This window comes from Mytilus trossulus, chromosome 9 (genome assembly GCF_036588685.1).
Source record: "Mytilus trossulus isolate FHL-02 chromosome 9, PNRI_Mtr1.1.1.hap1, whole genome shotgun sequence".
In the NCBI taxonomy this organism is placed as follows: Eukaryota; Metazoa; Mollusca; class Bivalvia; order Mytilida; family Mytilidae; genus Mytilus; species Mytilus trossulus.
The window spans coordinates 40,000,647-40,017,120 of record NC_086381.1 but is presented as its reverse complement, the minus strand read 5'-3'; the positions used below and the strand labels follow the sequence as shown (position 1 = coordinate 40,017,120).

At 33.2% G+C, this 16,474-nt stretch overlaps 3 protein-coding genes across 4 annotated transcripts; all 3 read left to right on the top strand.

Annotated features, from left to right (window-relative positions):
• The first annotated feature begins 206 nt into the window (after positions 1 to 206).
• Positions 207 to 5,768, top strand: LOC134684617 (hemicentin-1-like). The gene is made up of 6 exons (XM_063543916.1): positions 207 to 279; positions 1,006 to 1,263; positions 2,031 to 2,312; positions 2,694 to 2,975; positions 4,612 to 4,983; positions 5,635 to 5,768. The coding sequence occupies exons 1-6, from the start codon at positions 207 to 209 to the stop codon at positions 5,766 to 5,768; spliced, it is 1,401 nt and encodes a 466-aa protein (XP_063399986.1).
• Positions 5,769 to 8,968: 3,200 nt separating this feature from the next.
• LOC134683882 (uncharacterized) lies at positions 8,969 to 11,535 on the top strand. Its single transcript, XM_063543187.1, has 3 exons — positions 8,969 to 9,171; positions 10,324 to 10,377; positions 11,236 to 11,535. Exons 1-3 carry the CDS (start codon positions 9,095 to 9,097, stop codon positions 11,444 to 11,446), a joined length of 342 nt encoding a protein of 113 aa, XP_063399257.1. The 5' UTR covers positions 8,969 to 9,094; the 3' UTR covers positions 11,447 to 11,535.
• A 1,633-nt stretch (positions 11,536 to 13,168) lies between these two features.
• On the top strand, positions 13,169 to 15,843 carry LOC134683888 (profilin-like). Of its 2 annotated transcripts, none has more exons than XM_063543193.1 (2): positions 13,169 to 13,307; positions 15,291 to 15,842. In XM_063543193.1, exon 2 carries the CDS (start codon positions 15,315 to 15,317, stop codon positions 15,723 to 15,725), a length of 411 nt encoding a protein of 136 aa, XP_063399263.1. In that variant the 5' UTR covers positions 13,169 to 13,307; positions 15,291 to 15,314; the 3' UTR covers positions 15,726 to 15,842. The 2 variants fall into 2 exon arrangements, with proteins under 2 accessions (XP_063399263.1, XP_063399265.1); XM_063543195.1 differs by having other exon boundaries at positions 13,176 to 13,311; positions 15,291 to 15,843.
• Positions 15,844 to 16,474: the final 631 nt, after the last annotated feature.

Here is a 16,474-nt window from a genome sequence, read left to right as displayed (position 1 = left end):
CAGAAATACCATCCAGCCTTATAATAGGCAGAAACAATAGTCTCGAAAGGATAATCGGATATGAAGGAATGGCTATGGAAGTAAATTGTTCCGTAATTGGAGGTTTACCGGAACCAACGTTATCTTTACTATATGGAGATGACGTTGTGAATGTTACGAATACAACAGTAGTTAGGTTTATATTTATACCTTCCAAAGAAGACCATATGGAAAATTTCACCTGTATAGCAGACAACGGATTCTTCAAACTCCAAACAACATTACCACTCTTTGTAAAAGGTTTTTATAACAATTTTACCGATTATTGTTATATAAAAAAAAAAAATTAAATATCTGCATAGACTTGTTTAGTTGAATACTCTCAAAAATACAACTAGAACCCTAAGCACCGTTTGCAGTCGAACCCGTTATCACTTTATTGTCCATTCATTATTCACAATTATGTTTTCCCAAATATTCTGATACCTACCATGCATCCTCTGTATTGTTTATGAATTTAATGATACTGTCGGGTTGGTTATGAGCTACTTAAAAGGACATTATAGTTAGATTGTTTTGCCAGTTATATTCTGCATTTGTTGATATTTCCTCGCTTGTTCCTCATTGTACAACTCGACATGATGTAGCGGTATTGACAACTATACGTTAAATTCGATGCTTGGGGGCAGCCTTGATGCTGCAGTTAGGTGTGATAGGTTGCATCGACATGGTTTTTGTGTGTCTTTCAGATGAAAAACATCTATAATTGTTATTGATGGTTCTATTAAAGTGCGTGTATAATATTTTATGATAAACTAATGCAAAACGTCGACCTTAATGAAATTGTAAAAGCTACATATATGACAACTGTTCTAAGCTTTTTCTAAAACTGCAATGGGATATTGCCTGACAACGGAAACGTGTTGCAACAAAAGGTACATCATCCTATTTCAATACTAATTACTTATCTAATATAAAGAAATTGACTAACTGCAGCTTTTTTGTTGTTTATTATTTGTATTGCAGTAACTCCGAAAGTCTATGTGTCTGCAGAACCGTCACCAAATGTAACAGAAAACAGCAACGTGACTCTCCTCTGTTTAAATGACACAACAACCTATCCTACATATCTGGTTTGGAAATTTAACCAACAAGTAATTGTTGAAGAAAGTCATAACCTTTTATCTTTGTTAAAAGTTCAAAGAAATCAAGCTGGACTTTATACTTGTGAAGTGACAAACAGTGCAGGAACTGGCGAAGATAGCTTATATGTATCTGTCAAATGTGAGTTTTGAAATTCTCAGAACCAAATGGTAAAAGGATAAATAAGTTAAAACGTTTTTTTATTCGATCACATCCTCGAAAATGAATGGTAGTAGTTTCATTACAACAATAAAGTTCTGCGATAAACGAGAGAATTAAAAAAAACAAATAATGAATACGATTGTCATTAAACAAGCGTCACTGATGATTCTTATGTAGACGAAACGCGCGTCTATCGTATATACAAAATTTTGTCCTGACATCTATGATTAGTTTATTTACAACCACTGGGTCGATGCCACTGCTGGTGGAGATTTATTTCCCCGAGGTTATCACCAACCCAGTAGTCAGCACTTTTTGTGCTGACATGAATTATCATTAATATTGTTATATATTTCAATGTATAAATTAACTGTTTACAAAATTTACAACTTTGGAAATACTAAGGCGTTTCTACCTCAGGCATAGATTACCTTAGATGGATTTGGCAAAACTTTTAGTACTTATTTTGCTTTTTTAACTTTTTGCGATTCGATCGTCACTGATGAGTCTTGTGTAGACGAAACGCGCGTCTGGCGTATATACAAAATATTGTCCTGATATCTATGATGAGTTTATCTACTACTATCAATTAAAATTATTTTGAAACTGTACAGTATAAGCGTCATTAATAGCTAATATTTGAAAATCAAAGAAGTTATGAGACCGTGTAAAGATGCGCATTAACTAATTTCATTTGTCCCTTTTCCTGTTTGATAAATATGACTTTTTTTCTTCTTTTAAATCAGATATACCCACTGTAGCTGATAACTTCACAAACTACAAGTATGAAGCAGAGCTCGGACAACCGACCAAAATAAAATTGATCATTGATAGTTTTCAAAAGCCAGACATTGTATGGACAATGTCTGCAGGAGGGAAATTGGGATATTGGACAGTTAATGCTAAAACAGATCATTTATATTCCGTTTCAACTACAGTTCTTCCAGAAGAAAATAGTCACTTAGGAGAATATGAAATGATAATTAGAAATGATGTAGGCAGTGTTGATGTCGTCATTCAACTTGTTTGTAAGAATTTTATATTATAACAGACCAAATCAAAACCAATTTTCTAATAATTTCGAAAGTTGGCAGAAATTGAGAAGGGCATTAAGTTGAATTCAGCCAATTTTACAATATATAAAATAGTGAGTCTCTGTACATAATTGAAAATATGTATGATCTTTGTTTTTTAAATAATCATAATTGACTATTTGGTAACACATTAAGTATAACAGAAAAACAATTCGGTGAGTTATGAAACGCTGAATGCTTTATCAATTTCTATAATTTTGAGATAGTTCCATCCTTGACACCTTGTCAACAGGTCTAAATTTTACTTAGAAATAATATAACTGTGTTCCTTGTTATGGTTTACTTTTTTTAAGCAATGAAATAATATATTATCAGCTGGAATGGTCACTGTAGTACCATATGAAGCAGTTTGCAATACGTCAGAAAGTGTGGAATTGACATGTGTTAACAAGGACAAACATTTACAAACAGAATGGACTGCTAAATGGATCCATAAGCTAAATAGAATTTTTATTCGATCACCCTCCTCTGAAATGAATGGTAATATTTCCACTATGACAATAAAGTTTTGCGATTACAAAGATACTGGGACGTACGTTTGCGAATGGACCTCGGGCGAGAAAGTGTACAAATCAAGCGCAAAAGTAACCGTTCATGGTAAGAGCATCTATAATAATATATTGTATTAAAATTATTCTTTTTCGCAAATGCTTGGATGGCCTCGGTTCAAATATTCTAATGGCTTTGCATCCTCTTGTGTTTTTCTACTTCATTTTTTGCGTTTATCAAGGAATGCTGAATTTAGTGATGTGTGTCAGATGCTGAGAAGTGCATACTACAAGCATCTACAGAACAATTACATGACGGTGATCTGATACCCACATATTTAGACTGACGCCGTCAGAAGGAGATGTTAAGTGGTAGCTCGTGTGATAACAATATGTTGAACGGAACATCCTCCTCTCGATTTATAATTTGGTATGATGTAATATCAAGCGGTTTGTGATTCCCGATACATAGCTTATGTATTAATTTAATGACATTCTGACACAAAAATTGTGCATAACTAAGTACAATTTTGGAAACTAAGGTATCAACTCATTTAGTCAAATCAGACCTTAGGTGGCACTTTTCATGTCTTATTAGATCATATAGCTCCTCATATCTGAAAAAGTAAAATAACACAAAAAACTGGTAAAAGTACATCACTGACTTTCATTTATTTACGTTCCTTTGTTCCCTTATTAGCTCATATAGCTCCTCATATCTTAAAAAGTAAAATAACACAAAAAACTGGTAAAAGTACATCACTGACTTTCATTTATTTACGTTCCTTTGTTCCCTATGAAGGAAAAGATAATCAAAGTACCGAAGTACTGAACATCGGGTGACCGCAAGTTCTTGTGGATGGTCCGACAAGCACTTGGCTCAGAAAAAATCACATCTCTATACCCGAAAGTGATGTTTCTATGTACAGATGTATTTTTTTTCTGGCACAAGTTCGTGCGTGGACGATAAATTGATGTAAAAAGTGTTATTTTCATTTCGAAATGCTGAGGGTTCAGTGGGTAATCATCTGATAGCATTTTGGTTTGACACGAATCGGAATCGGACACACGGCACTGTGACTTGGTTCAAAACGCGAGCAGCAAGCTATAAGGACCCTCAAAAAGTCTACAAAAGGGCAAACAGTGGAACTCTAATCGAAGCGAATAGAAGGCAAAGTGAATTATGATGTTCCCTATGAAGGCAAAGATAATCAAAGTACTGATGTACTGAACATCGGGTGACCGCAAGTTCTTGTGGATGGTCCGACAAGCACTTGGCTCAGAAAAAATCACATCTCTATATCAAAAGTGAGGTTACTATGTCCAGATGTATTTTTTTCTGGCACAAGTTCGTGCGTGGACGATAAATTGATGTAAAAAGTGTTATTATCATTTCGAAATGCTGAGTGTTCAGTGGGTAATCATCTGATAGCATTTTGATTTGACACGAATCGGAATCGAACAATAAAAGTCTACAAAAGGGCAAACAGTGGAACTCTAATCGAATCGAATAGAAGGCAAAGTGAATTATGACGTTGAGGAGTATTCAAAATTCAAACATTCAGAAATACTGTACCAAATCTAATAGGTCATCGTTTCTTAGAGGTAGAGAATCCATTTATCGAATGATTTTAACATTTTATAAACACTTTATATTTAAGCACAAAAAAAAAAGTAATATTGTAAATTCTTTAAAATTTGTCAGTTGGTACATGTATCTTATTTAAGCGAATATTTGTTTGCAGGTCTTCCAGTATTTTCGTTTACTGACATAGTCGTTCTAAACAAAACAAGTGTGAATCTTGATGTTTACTTTTATTCCAAACCTGAACCAATTCAAATAAAGTGGTTACTCAACAGTAAAACAATTCGACATCCTGGTACTTTACCACTGAACAGACATTACGTCAATCTAACTATCTACAATACATTGGTCCCTATTGAAGGATTTAAAGCGTCCATGTTGTTAACAACAGCATCAAATTCATCAGGTTTTATATACACTTGTTCAGTAAGAAATCATTTTGGTATAATAGAAGCAAACTTTCAAGAAAAGGAAGTTTTAGATGCTATTCGTATTTGGGAAAATAAAACAAAAGCAGGAAATAATAACGAGGGTTTGTATACCTTACACTTATGACTTTTTTTTACATTGTATACAGGTACTTTAGTTTTAAACACAATAGATTAAAACAAGTTCTCTTTCACTTTTAGCTGGAATTATTTTAAATCATGTATTATGATTTTTATCATTGATATTTTATTTCCTTGTTAATACTAAGTATTTGTTCTTTTCGTATTATTATTAAAACATATTAAAATTAATATTATGGTCTTGATATTACATTTTATGCGAAACTGAAACTACAGCACGGAACGTTAAACATTATTTTCCTTATATTTTGTCTATTTTGGAAAAGGGGATAGTTACCATTACAAACCATCGCAGGACCAAGCAGACAAAAACTGTAATGCAAAGGCATCTTGATTAAAAGTAATAATTGTTAAGCTTTTTTATCTTATGAAATGAAAATCCATCTACAACTTTCTTCCTATGACTTGGAAAACAGGTCTTGTCTATAAGATTAATATTCACCAAAACTGAACGAGCATAATTTTTATTGTATGAGTATATTCAAAAACATACTACAAACAAGCGATTTGAAGCAATATAAATTATGTAGAGTTAAACATATGCATTTTTTTCTCTGTATACTACACCTGCACAAGAACTGCTTCATTTCGTTTGTGTATTATTGTATTTGTAGTTAAAAGTCGGCTGGATTATGCTTATGGAACGGTTGGTGCTTTTCTTGGTCTTACGATTATTGTTGTATTTATAGTGGTAGTATATCGAGCACAGCTAACGAAGATAGTATCACAAGATAAGTATAAGTGTTAAACAGTGTTTCTTTCCACAGAATGAGTTTAGAGTACAACAAGGTATAGTAGGCTTGCAAAAGCATATGAATATATTGTGATATTTAACTGGACAGGTACAATATTATTAAACACCAAAGAGACGCCCAGAGTATTGATTTTGTCATCTTATCACCTTTAATCTAAATCTATTGCTTTCTGTACTAAGAGTAAAGGTTAAGATATCAAATACACTTGTAAAATAAATTCAATATTGATGCGTCCGTGTACAAGTAGGATTAACTCCTATCCGTTGCATATGAATACAAATAAACTAGATATATCGATACACATAAGCCACAATTTTCGCACGAAATTTCATCTCAAGAATAAATGAAAGTCGTCATAAAGCATGTAGGTCGGCTAGAATTCAGACCAAAAAATGTATTTCTTTAACTTTATATCAGGACAGAATCTTACAGATGTACTATACTATCTCCTTGTTTCATATAATAGAAAATGCTTCAGTGTTGTAACACTTCACGTTTAACACTTAAACATAGGTTCAGCGTCTGGCGTACAATTGTGTTAAGTCTGGTATCAATGAAGAGTTTAGTTACAGACAAATACCATATTCGGACCTTGTTAAGAAGTATATATCCAAATAAAATAGTTGCAACATTTATACAAATGGCTTCCGTATTACCTTTGTGCAACCAAATATGTTGTAAAGTTAATTCCGAATAAAAATATTTAACTTCAAATTGCTAACTTTAAATTACATGCAAATTATTTCAAAGATTTTATGATTTTCATATTCAAGCTAAACTCAAAGTAATGAACATGAACGTATTGAGAGCTACATCGCCAAAATAAGCTCTTCTAAAATCTTCAATTTTGAACGTTGAAATCAATAGCATGACTTATTTAAAGAGTTCTTGAAAGTTTTTGGTAAACTACTAGCTATACGAGTATTAAACGACGAATTAGAAAAAAAAAACATTTTCCATAAACTCCAATTACTTACTTGAACTAAGATCCATGCAGCTGTGGGATAGACTCAGAAACAGTTTTAGACGTGTCTGTGTCAATTCAGCTGACAGTGGATAACTGTTTCCAACCTCTTTTACCCGCACCATAGTCGGTACCGTTTCTTAAAAGGTTGCAATGCTTTCGACGAATGCTTAACTTTTTATACATGTTGAAAAGTTTTATTGGACACAGTTTTTAAAACCTACCGATAGAATACAGTTCAATCGTATAGGTTTTAGTATTCCAAAGTTATGTTGGCGAGCGAACTCTGTCAATCATGAAGGGATTTTCAGACAAAAGACAAAGGCATACCGGTATTACACTATAGATCAGTACCACACTTGGTGAACTCTCAGTTTACATGAGTACCATCTATTAATTATGCAATTTAATTATAAAGTTTCCTTTTTATAACCATTACACTCCAAACTGGCACTAGTAAAAAAAACAGCTTATTTTCTACATAGGGATGTTCATGTGCCAATTCAAGAATATGATAGTTGTTTTCCATTTATAGTTTGGTGTGTTTGAGCTTTTTTTTTCTGTCATTTGTTAACAGACTTTCTGTATTGAATTTTCCATGGAGTCTGTTATTTTTGTTATTCTATTTATTAGTAAATAGTTAAATTTTGGATGTAACGTCTTCTAATTGGCTGACGTTGCTTTGTTTGTCAGCTCATGGCCATAATTTAGTCATGTGAACGTGACATCATCAACCTTTTTTTATGGTTTAATCCGGTTTAAAACGGAATTTAGAATTTAATTATTAGAAATAATTGAAACATTTTTTCTGTCTATTCGAAATAACATAACAAATTTGGTGCACACTTTAAAATAATGTTACCGACATTTTTTATGTTATTTTTCATAGACAGAAAAAAAAATACAGTCATTTTGTTTTGTAATATGCTGAATGGGCTCAAGTGCAAAAATGTAAATTTTGAAGGCATCAGTTAAATTTCTCACCTGTCTATATCTATAAGCTCTCATTCCTTTCACGGATTTGGCTATACTTTTTGGACCTTTTGGATTATAGCTCTTCATCTTTTATATTAGCTTTGGATTTCAAATATTTACGCCACGAGCATCACTGAAGAGACATGTATTGTCGAAATGCGCATCTGGTGCAAGAAAATTGGTACCGTAAATGTTATTACTACCACTGGGTCGATGCCTCTGCTGGTGGACTATTAGTCCCCGAGGGTATCACCAGCCCAGTAGCCAGTACCGAAGTACTGGAATGAAAATACGGATTTTTTGTGTTATTAAAATTTTCTGTTACAAAATGATAGAAATTATTATAAATTAATGAATGTATCTCCCTCATGCAAAGCTCTCATTCCTTTCACGGATTTGGCTATACTTTTTCGGACCTTTTGGATTATAGCTCTTCATCTTTTATGTTAGCTTTGGATTTCAAATATGTTGGCCGCGAGCATCACTGAAGAGACATGTATTGTCGAAATGCGCATCTGGTGCAAGAAAATTGGTACCGTAAATGTTATTACTACCACTGGGTCGATGCCTCTGCTGGTGGACTATTAGTCCCCGACGGTATCACCAGCCCAGTAGCCAGTACTTCGGTACTGGCATGAAAATACGGATTTTTTGTGTTATTAAAATTTTCTGTTACAAAATGATAGAAATTATTATAAATTAAGGAATGTATCTCCCTCATGCAAAGCTCTCATTCCTTACACGGATTTGGCTATACTTTTTGGACCTTTTGGATTACAGCTCTTCATCTTTTATATTAGCTTTGGATTTCAAATATTTTGGCCACGAGCATCACTGAAGAGACATGTATTGTCGAAATGCGCATCTGGTGCAAGAAAATTTGTACCGTAAATGTAATTACTACCACTGGGTCGATGCCTCTGCTGGTAGACTATTAGTCCCCGAGGGTATCACCAGCCCTTAGCCAGTACCAGTACTTCGGTACTGGCATGAAAATACGGATTTTTTGTGTTATTAAAATTTTCTGTTACAAAATGATAGAAATTATTATAAATTAAGGAATGTATCTCCCTCATGCAAAGCTCTCATTCCTTTCACGGATTTGGCTATACTTTTTGGACCTTTTGGATTATAGCTCTTCATCTTTTATATTAGCTTTGGATTTCAAATATTTACGCCACGAGCATCACTGAAGAGACATGTATTGTCGAAATGCGCATCTGGTGCAAGAAAATTGGTACCGTAAGTGTTACTACATGTGTATAAGTTGAAGAGCAGGTAACAAAAAAAGATACTCAAATACAAAAAAAAAAAATACGTTGTTCGTTCTGTGTTATTATTTTGTAAGTTAGCAGTCAAATCAAAGACATTTATGTTATTATGCATTTCTTTTTTTCTCCACATGTTAGGTATGTTCCACCCCCTGCTTTAGACTCGGTAGATACAACTGGACACAGGTATTGTATTGTTTTATTTCATGTGTATAATATAGAAATTATATCATCTCAGATATCAATTTCCACTGTTATAAATTAATAAGATAACTTGTCTAAATGGGTCATGGTAAGCCATTGTAAATCACTTTATCTGAATGTCCCCCTTATAAATGTTTAGTTATAGTTTTATATCTTAACCGTATAAAGTGTGTCATAAATCCAGTATATAATTTAATATTTATCAAATGAATATGTATATGATAGCACTTGTATTTAATCAGATACATAATATCGCGTTTCATTGTACAATTATGTATGGAAAATGTGTGCACAGTCTTCAATCATTTATTTAACGTTTGAAAGGATAAAGAGTAGTGGATCGCTGATGGGTTATGGTTTTAAGCAGTTCCTATCATATTCTCATATTCAATCTTTTCGAAATCTTTGTTTGCCATTTACTACTATAGATATGCGGGAGCGAATCAAGTATTTTTTTTACAAAGGGTGTGGTCCCAACCCAGAATTTTTAAGGGGGTTCCAAATTTATGTCCCCATTCAAATGCATTGATTGTTAAAAAAGGAGGTTTCAATCCCCGGGCCCCACCTGGACACCACTGGAATTACAGATTTAAGAAAACTGTTTTTTTTTTTATAACGAAACCTTGCTACAATCAATTAAAAAATGTTTCGGACAGTATTTTTAGTTCAAAAGATTTACGCTCCAGTGACTTTTCTATACGTAATTTGTACTTATATCTCCCATGCCTACCAATTTTGCACTAAACATGCGTGTCTCATTCTAGCGTTGAAAAGACATCTCAGTTTCGTTAAGTCTAAGAAAATAATTTATTTGGCCTTTGGTATAATGCAGAATGCACGAAGTCTCTAATAATAATAATAATAAATAACGGGCGCACATATCGACCAAGGCGCACATATTGACCAATCAGAATAGTCATAATATTAATTCTGAATACCATGCTATCATCTCCATAAAACGGCTGCATCATCTTCATAAAATGTCTGCGCCTATACATTCTAAAGGTTTATTGTAACCTACAATAGTTACGTGATTATAATAAGAATGCAGCTACTTATTAAATGATAAAATGGGTGGTTTTACAATGATAATTATAATAATTCTCTTATTGTAATTTTACTTTCATGTTTTAGTCAAGAAGTTGTAACAGCTGAAGTATTACAACAAGAACCAGACGATGAAAACAGGTAAAACTTCAACAGATTTTTTGGAAGAAAAAAGCACTGGCATAAATTTTGTCGACTGTCACGCATCTAATGATATAATTGAGTTTTCTTCTATGGTCCTCAATTATAATAAAAAAGTAAGAGCTGCACTGAAGTTATGTCACACTAGAATAAGAAATCCTTTTATTTTAACAAAAATGTATATAGTTTCACAAGTTTCTAGTATTAAATACAAACAAATGTATAAAGAGAGACATTCTTAATAGATCATATATTAATTGTCTTAATTTTAGATTAAAATCTATTCGTAGTATACATTTTAATAGTTTCCTCAACAACCACTCATAAATATAAGAACGATTTTCTTCCTGTTATGAAAAAAATAACTTTTCCCGGAACGTTCTCTATGCACCCATGTTATTTTTGGGCAAATTAATTTTGCAGATTGCATATATCAATTCCACCAACAACAAAAAAACAACATTTCAAGTATACACTATACCATAAATGTATAAACCCATCTATGACAATATGTAGGCTGGTTCCCTTGCAACAAACGTACAGCCGAGACAGTTGTCAGAGCCAAACAGATAAAGAATAGGGAACCATTCTAACACTCTATAATGAAGAATTACATTGTACTGTTTTATATGTCATGGATGTCTGGTGCACGTTCTTAACTAAACCTATTTCAACTTTTCCCTGTTTATTGGACTTCCTCAATTGAAATCCGGTTCCTTTGTTAGACAAAATGATAAAATGTATTTTACATATGTATGTAACTCATTTAAGCAGAAGGAATAACTACTCTATTGCTTTGTATGATCCATGAATGATTATAAAATTGAGAAACAAAATTTTAAAATATATTCATTTCAGCTTGCAACACATTTCTATTTATGAAGACATTCAGAGCATACAAAGTCAAGTATACCGTGACGATACAGAAAATGAAAATGAACGTGTTGATACATCTAGATCTGGTAGTGACACGTCTTCAGAGAGACCATATCTAGAACTTGAACCTCCCAATACGTATGAGGATCTGGAGAAACCTGACCAAGTTGAAATGCAGACATATAGCCAATAAAACTATAATTGTATACATAAAAGTAGAAACAATTTATAAAATCAACATATTGTTTACTCATAGTTGAACATTTTTAAACAACAACATTAGCTGCAATTAATATACATACTTTTACTTCCGTATGAAAATAAAATTTACTAGCATATTACAGAGCATAATGAACACAATCTTGTTCAAAAACTTTAAATTTGATGAGCTTTTAATTTTTGAAGAATATTAACGAAAGTCGTGCAGCTATTTTTTTCTCTTAAATTGACTCACATTTTGTTCTCCGGGGACCTTGCATGCCATGATAAATATATCAAATATTGGTTATAATTTATTAGAGTGTGGTGAGGTCATAGACTTCACACCCACCATCAGCCAGTCCACTTTGTGGACGAAAAGAGAGCCCAGTGCGGCAGCCTATCCTGCTGGTACAAAGCCTCTACACCATCGTGACTCTTGCAATGCCTTCTCGCGGCAATACACAGATACTGGGGTCTAGTATCTCAGGCTAATATGCAAGGGATCTCAGAGCAGCAAGAGCCTTAGAGATGCAGAGTTCAGGCCCACCGGCGAGTGGATACGACCTGGCTCTCATTAACCTTGCCCCAGCTATGGGTTAAATTCCCCAATGCCTTGTGGGTGACCTGTGAATAGGCAAAGGCTATGGAAGTTAATCCAAACAGAAAATCTGGGTAGATGGAACTCGCTAGCAACAGCAATCGTCTACGGGATTGAAAACCCCTACAGAACAACCCGACCCTTCACGTAGAAGGTTTAGCTTAGGGACAAAACCCCTAACTTGTAAAAAATATTACGTTACAGAAACGACTATGTAGTCGCCCTATGTCCCCCTTGTGACGAAGTGGATTAAGTCATTGGTTATAATTTTAGAGGCAGTAAGAAACCTGCAATTTGTTTTATCCCTGTCATACATGTATGTTTGATAGTTGTCGGTAGCGACCAAGTATGAAACAGAATGTTTTATACACACGTTTCTAGAATAACCTGCATCCTATGTACAAAAGGGTCACAAAGCACATAACAAAAAGTACCCAAACAACACTGCTAAAATGTCCGAGGTCTACTTTGATTAGTAAAATAATAATATTTATTAACTGAAAACTTATGACAAAATGTATCAATAATACTGATTGATTGTTGGTTGATAACGTCCAGTGGCAAATATTTCATGCATTTTCAGGACAACAATGTATCATTTAGAACCCAAGACATGAACGAACAACTGGCCTCCTAGGGGAGGATACCCTTGGGAACGATAGTACACCATTGCTACTTAGCGGATGATACCCTCGGTGACTGATTGTCTAATATGGCCCCAAAACGGATGTTTACCCTGCATTGCGGACTGATACTCCAGTAGTAGTTTTACCTTTTTCAATCTTTAAAATAATCATTAAGGAACAAAATGTATTTTTGTTAGAACCTTTTTATCAAAACCTGACTCTGTTTTGGTACATCATACTTGTATTCAAATTCAACACAACTAAATTATTTTCGCATTTATAGTTTATTAAAACTGCAAATTAACTTGATATGTATTTCACTCTAAAAAAAAAGGTTTGATATCTCAATTGATTATGTAGCAATGAACTGGGATGTGATAAACCCTTATTTTATTATAAAATGTATCTTTCTTAAATACGAAAACAGGATTTATAGACCCGATGTTTTTTCTCTTACTTGATAAACCCCTTTCGTCATCTTAATTGTCAATATTGTAAGCGGATGATCCGTTGACAAGCCGGAGGTCCGCGTGAAGTATTAGACTTATATTTAAGAGACTAACATATCTTACTAGGCAAGCTGAGGAAAGTAAGGTCCATATTGCAGCTGTTTCTAATCATTATTTATTGTAAGTACGTATTTAAAATTGTTTAATTTGAATTTAAAATAGCATATTTAATTGTTTTTGCCGTTGCATGTGAAATGTTCCAAACTTGTCAAATATATTTAAAAAGAAATTGTCTTCCAATGAGTATATTGAAGGTATTTTAAAAGTTGTTTTTGCTGTAATTTCTGACACAAATTATTAAAGTTCTATCAAATAGCATCATTCGTGATCATTAAATATCGAATTGCAATAAATTGGAATAACCTGTTAGAATTATGTCTTGTATTTTTACAGCACCTAAGCCTACAAACTTTGATGATGGGGTAAAAATAGCAAAATTTCTAAAATCGCCTCAATTATTATTGAACACTTAGCAAAATTACAAATCGTATTTCTGAAAAATATGTGATGGAAATCATAATCATTGAAAAATCAATTTTGAAAGGTGAACAAACGACTATCTATACAAAGTTTCATTATAAACGATTAACCATAGGCACGATGTTGGGCATGTCTCCGATCTTGGTTACTATTTCACATAGTTTAATCCAAAACACAACATAAATCTATTTTATAATATATACTGTCATTTTCAAATTAACCGGTTTTTATTTTTCAAATAAGACATTTTCAATTGTAATATAGCATGAACTTTAATAAAAGACTGTTGTACTCATATTTCAATTTTTATGATAAGATATCTCTAAATGAGGCGGTATTGGAAGTTTAGCTATGCTTTTCGCAAAATCGAATATTGGTATGCCTGAATTGAGTAAAAATGCAAGACATAATTCAAACACTACACTTATGCAAGTTCAACAGTGGTTGAATCTATTTTTTCTGTTGTACATCAAATAGTCAGTTTGTAAGGCGCTTTTAGGATGCATACACCTATTGTGCTAAGGTCCGGCTGCTCGTATGGCGGCATTAGAACGCATACAATAAACAACAGATTATTGCGTTAATCTCAACTCTAGTCACATGAGCAAAATAAGAATTGTTGAGTAGCAAGCATACTATTTACAACAGCTGTAGCTGACTGTTAAGCAATGGAACATTTTCTTTAAAAAAACATGAAGTAGCTCTCGTTCCGATAAAGCATGTTTTGTTCACAGGCACTTGTCTCAAAAAAAAATATTCCTATATACCTTAAATATATTAAGGTATATAGGAAAATATTTTTTGAGACAAGTGCCTGTTGTTTTGTTATAAGGCGGTGAGAAACAACGAATAGTCTATCAATCATTCCCGAAAACACCTCGGATTACAAGTCACTTATATTGAGATGTGGTATAATATTTTAAAGTTTATTTTTATTACTATAATTTCTTATATTATACTTTTTGTCGAATTTTCAGGTGGAGAAAACGTATTTTTCTGTTTATTTTGATATAACTTTTTTCAAATAAATGTCTAGCAAAATAAAATTCAATATGTAAGTGGGTAAACGAATAATTTAGAATTTGTAATTTATTGTTAAAAAGTACATTCACTAACGGTATGCATATCCTGTTTTGTCTTCTATTAAATTACAAAGATGTAAATGAACCAGATTTTTAAATGGTGAAAAAGCTAGATTATTAAAATATATATTATTCTGGCTAAAAAACATATATATCACAAATACATTAAGCCAACGTGGATACATGTGCGGATCAAGACACATTCAAGTCATATAAAAAAGGGGGGGGGGGGGTTCTTATCACATGTACCCATACAAAATCATTGGTTGCCAAACAAAAAGAGGGGTTCCAACCACAAGAACACCTGTCCTGGATCCACCAATGGGACAGAAGTTAGTCTTGTGAAATTTTCAAAAGTACATCAGTTAACAAACAGTTGATTGGTATTAAACGCCACTTTCAGTGCTATTTTCTTGGTGGAGGCACCACCGACCTTCGATAGAAAACGAACGTTACATTCTAGGAAATTAAGATTGAAGTCGAGCCAATCACAGTTGATAGTAATGACTTGAAATATAATAATGAGACATTTTATTTTTAGGAACTTTTTTCCAGTCAAGATAAAATGTCGGCTGCATGGGATAGTTATATAGATAATTTAATAGAACGCTCTAAATCGAATGCAGACAAGGCTTGTATTATAGGACTCGATGGTTCAAAATGGACAACAGATGGCCATAAGAATGCCCTCAAGATTACTGCAAAGGAAGCTGTTAATATTGGAAAAGTGCTTAAATCTGGCGATTTCTCTTCACTTTCGAGTAGCGGAGTAGTCGTTGGTGGAGTCAAATATCAATTTTTAAGAGAAATGGATAAAAAAATTGTCCTTGCTAAAAAGAAAGACAATGGTGGACTTACATTACAAAGTTCTAAATCAGGTATAGTGATTGGCCACACAAAAGAAGGAGGTTCACAAGGCATTGTCAACGAAGCGGTTTCCAAAATAGCAGAATACCTGGAATCTGTAGGCAGATAAACTAATGAATTATTTAAAGTTATCTACGCATCACGACAAACTGTTCCTTTTGGAAGTTGAAAAATGTTATAAAAGAGGTGCATAACTGACTTCGATATTCTAGTTCTATTTATTATATAAATAAAATATTAAACATGATATCTTTATTCATAGTTCCTCTTGCAAAATGAATTCGTCGCTTTGAAGCATGCAGAAATTAAATGCTTCCTTGCATCAGGTGCAGTTGGTTATGGGTTTTCTTTAATTTGTCAAATGAAATTTCGATTTAAAAACTAGTAATTTAAAGTTACACTACCATGCAAAAGATATGAAAGTAAGGAAATGTGGTGGATACGCCAATAATTGATATGACAGAAGGATTAAATCAAAACAACATCATCATTTACAGCCGATTGCATTGAGTGAACATGTGAAGTTAAAGGTAATATCTTTGGTTAGCTTGCTTGTTAGCTGAATCATGAAGTCATTGCTAGGTAAGGTTTACTACCCTCCTTTCGGCGTAGCCTAGTCCATCAGACAGATAGAATGGTTATGTCGGACTAGTCTACTCTAATAGAAGGATGGTTTACCTAACATAACAATGTATCCATGGTTCAGCTAGCAAGCAGGCTAGACAACAATATAACCTTTCTCTACACACCAAATTCAATCGGTTGTAAAAAAAGAAGTTACAGAATGTATCTCCCTCGTGCATTTATCTCTGGTTTGGATTTACTTTTATTGCTTTTTTGTATTTCAGCTCTTCAATG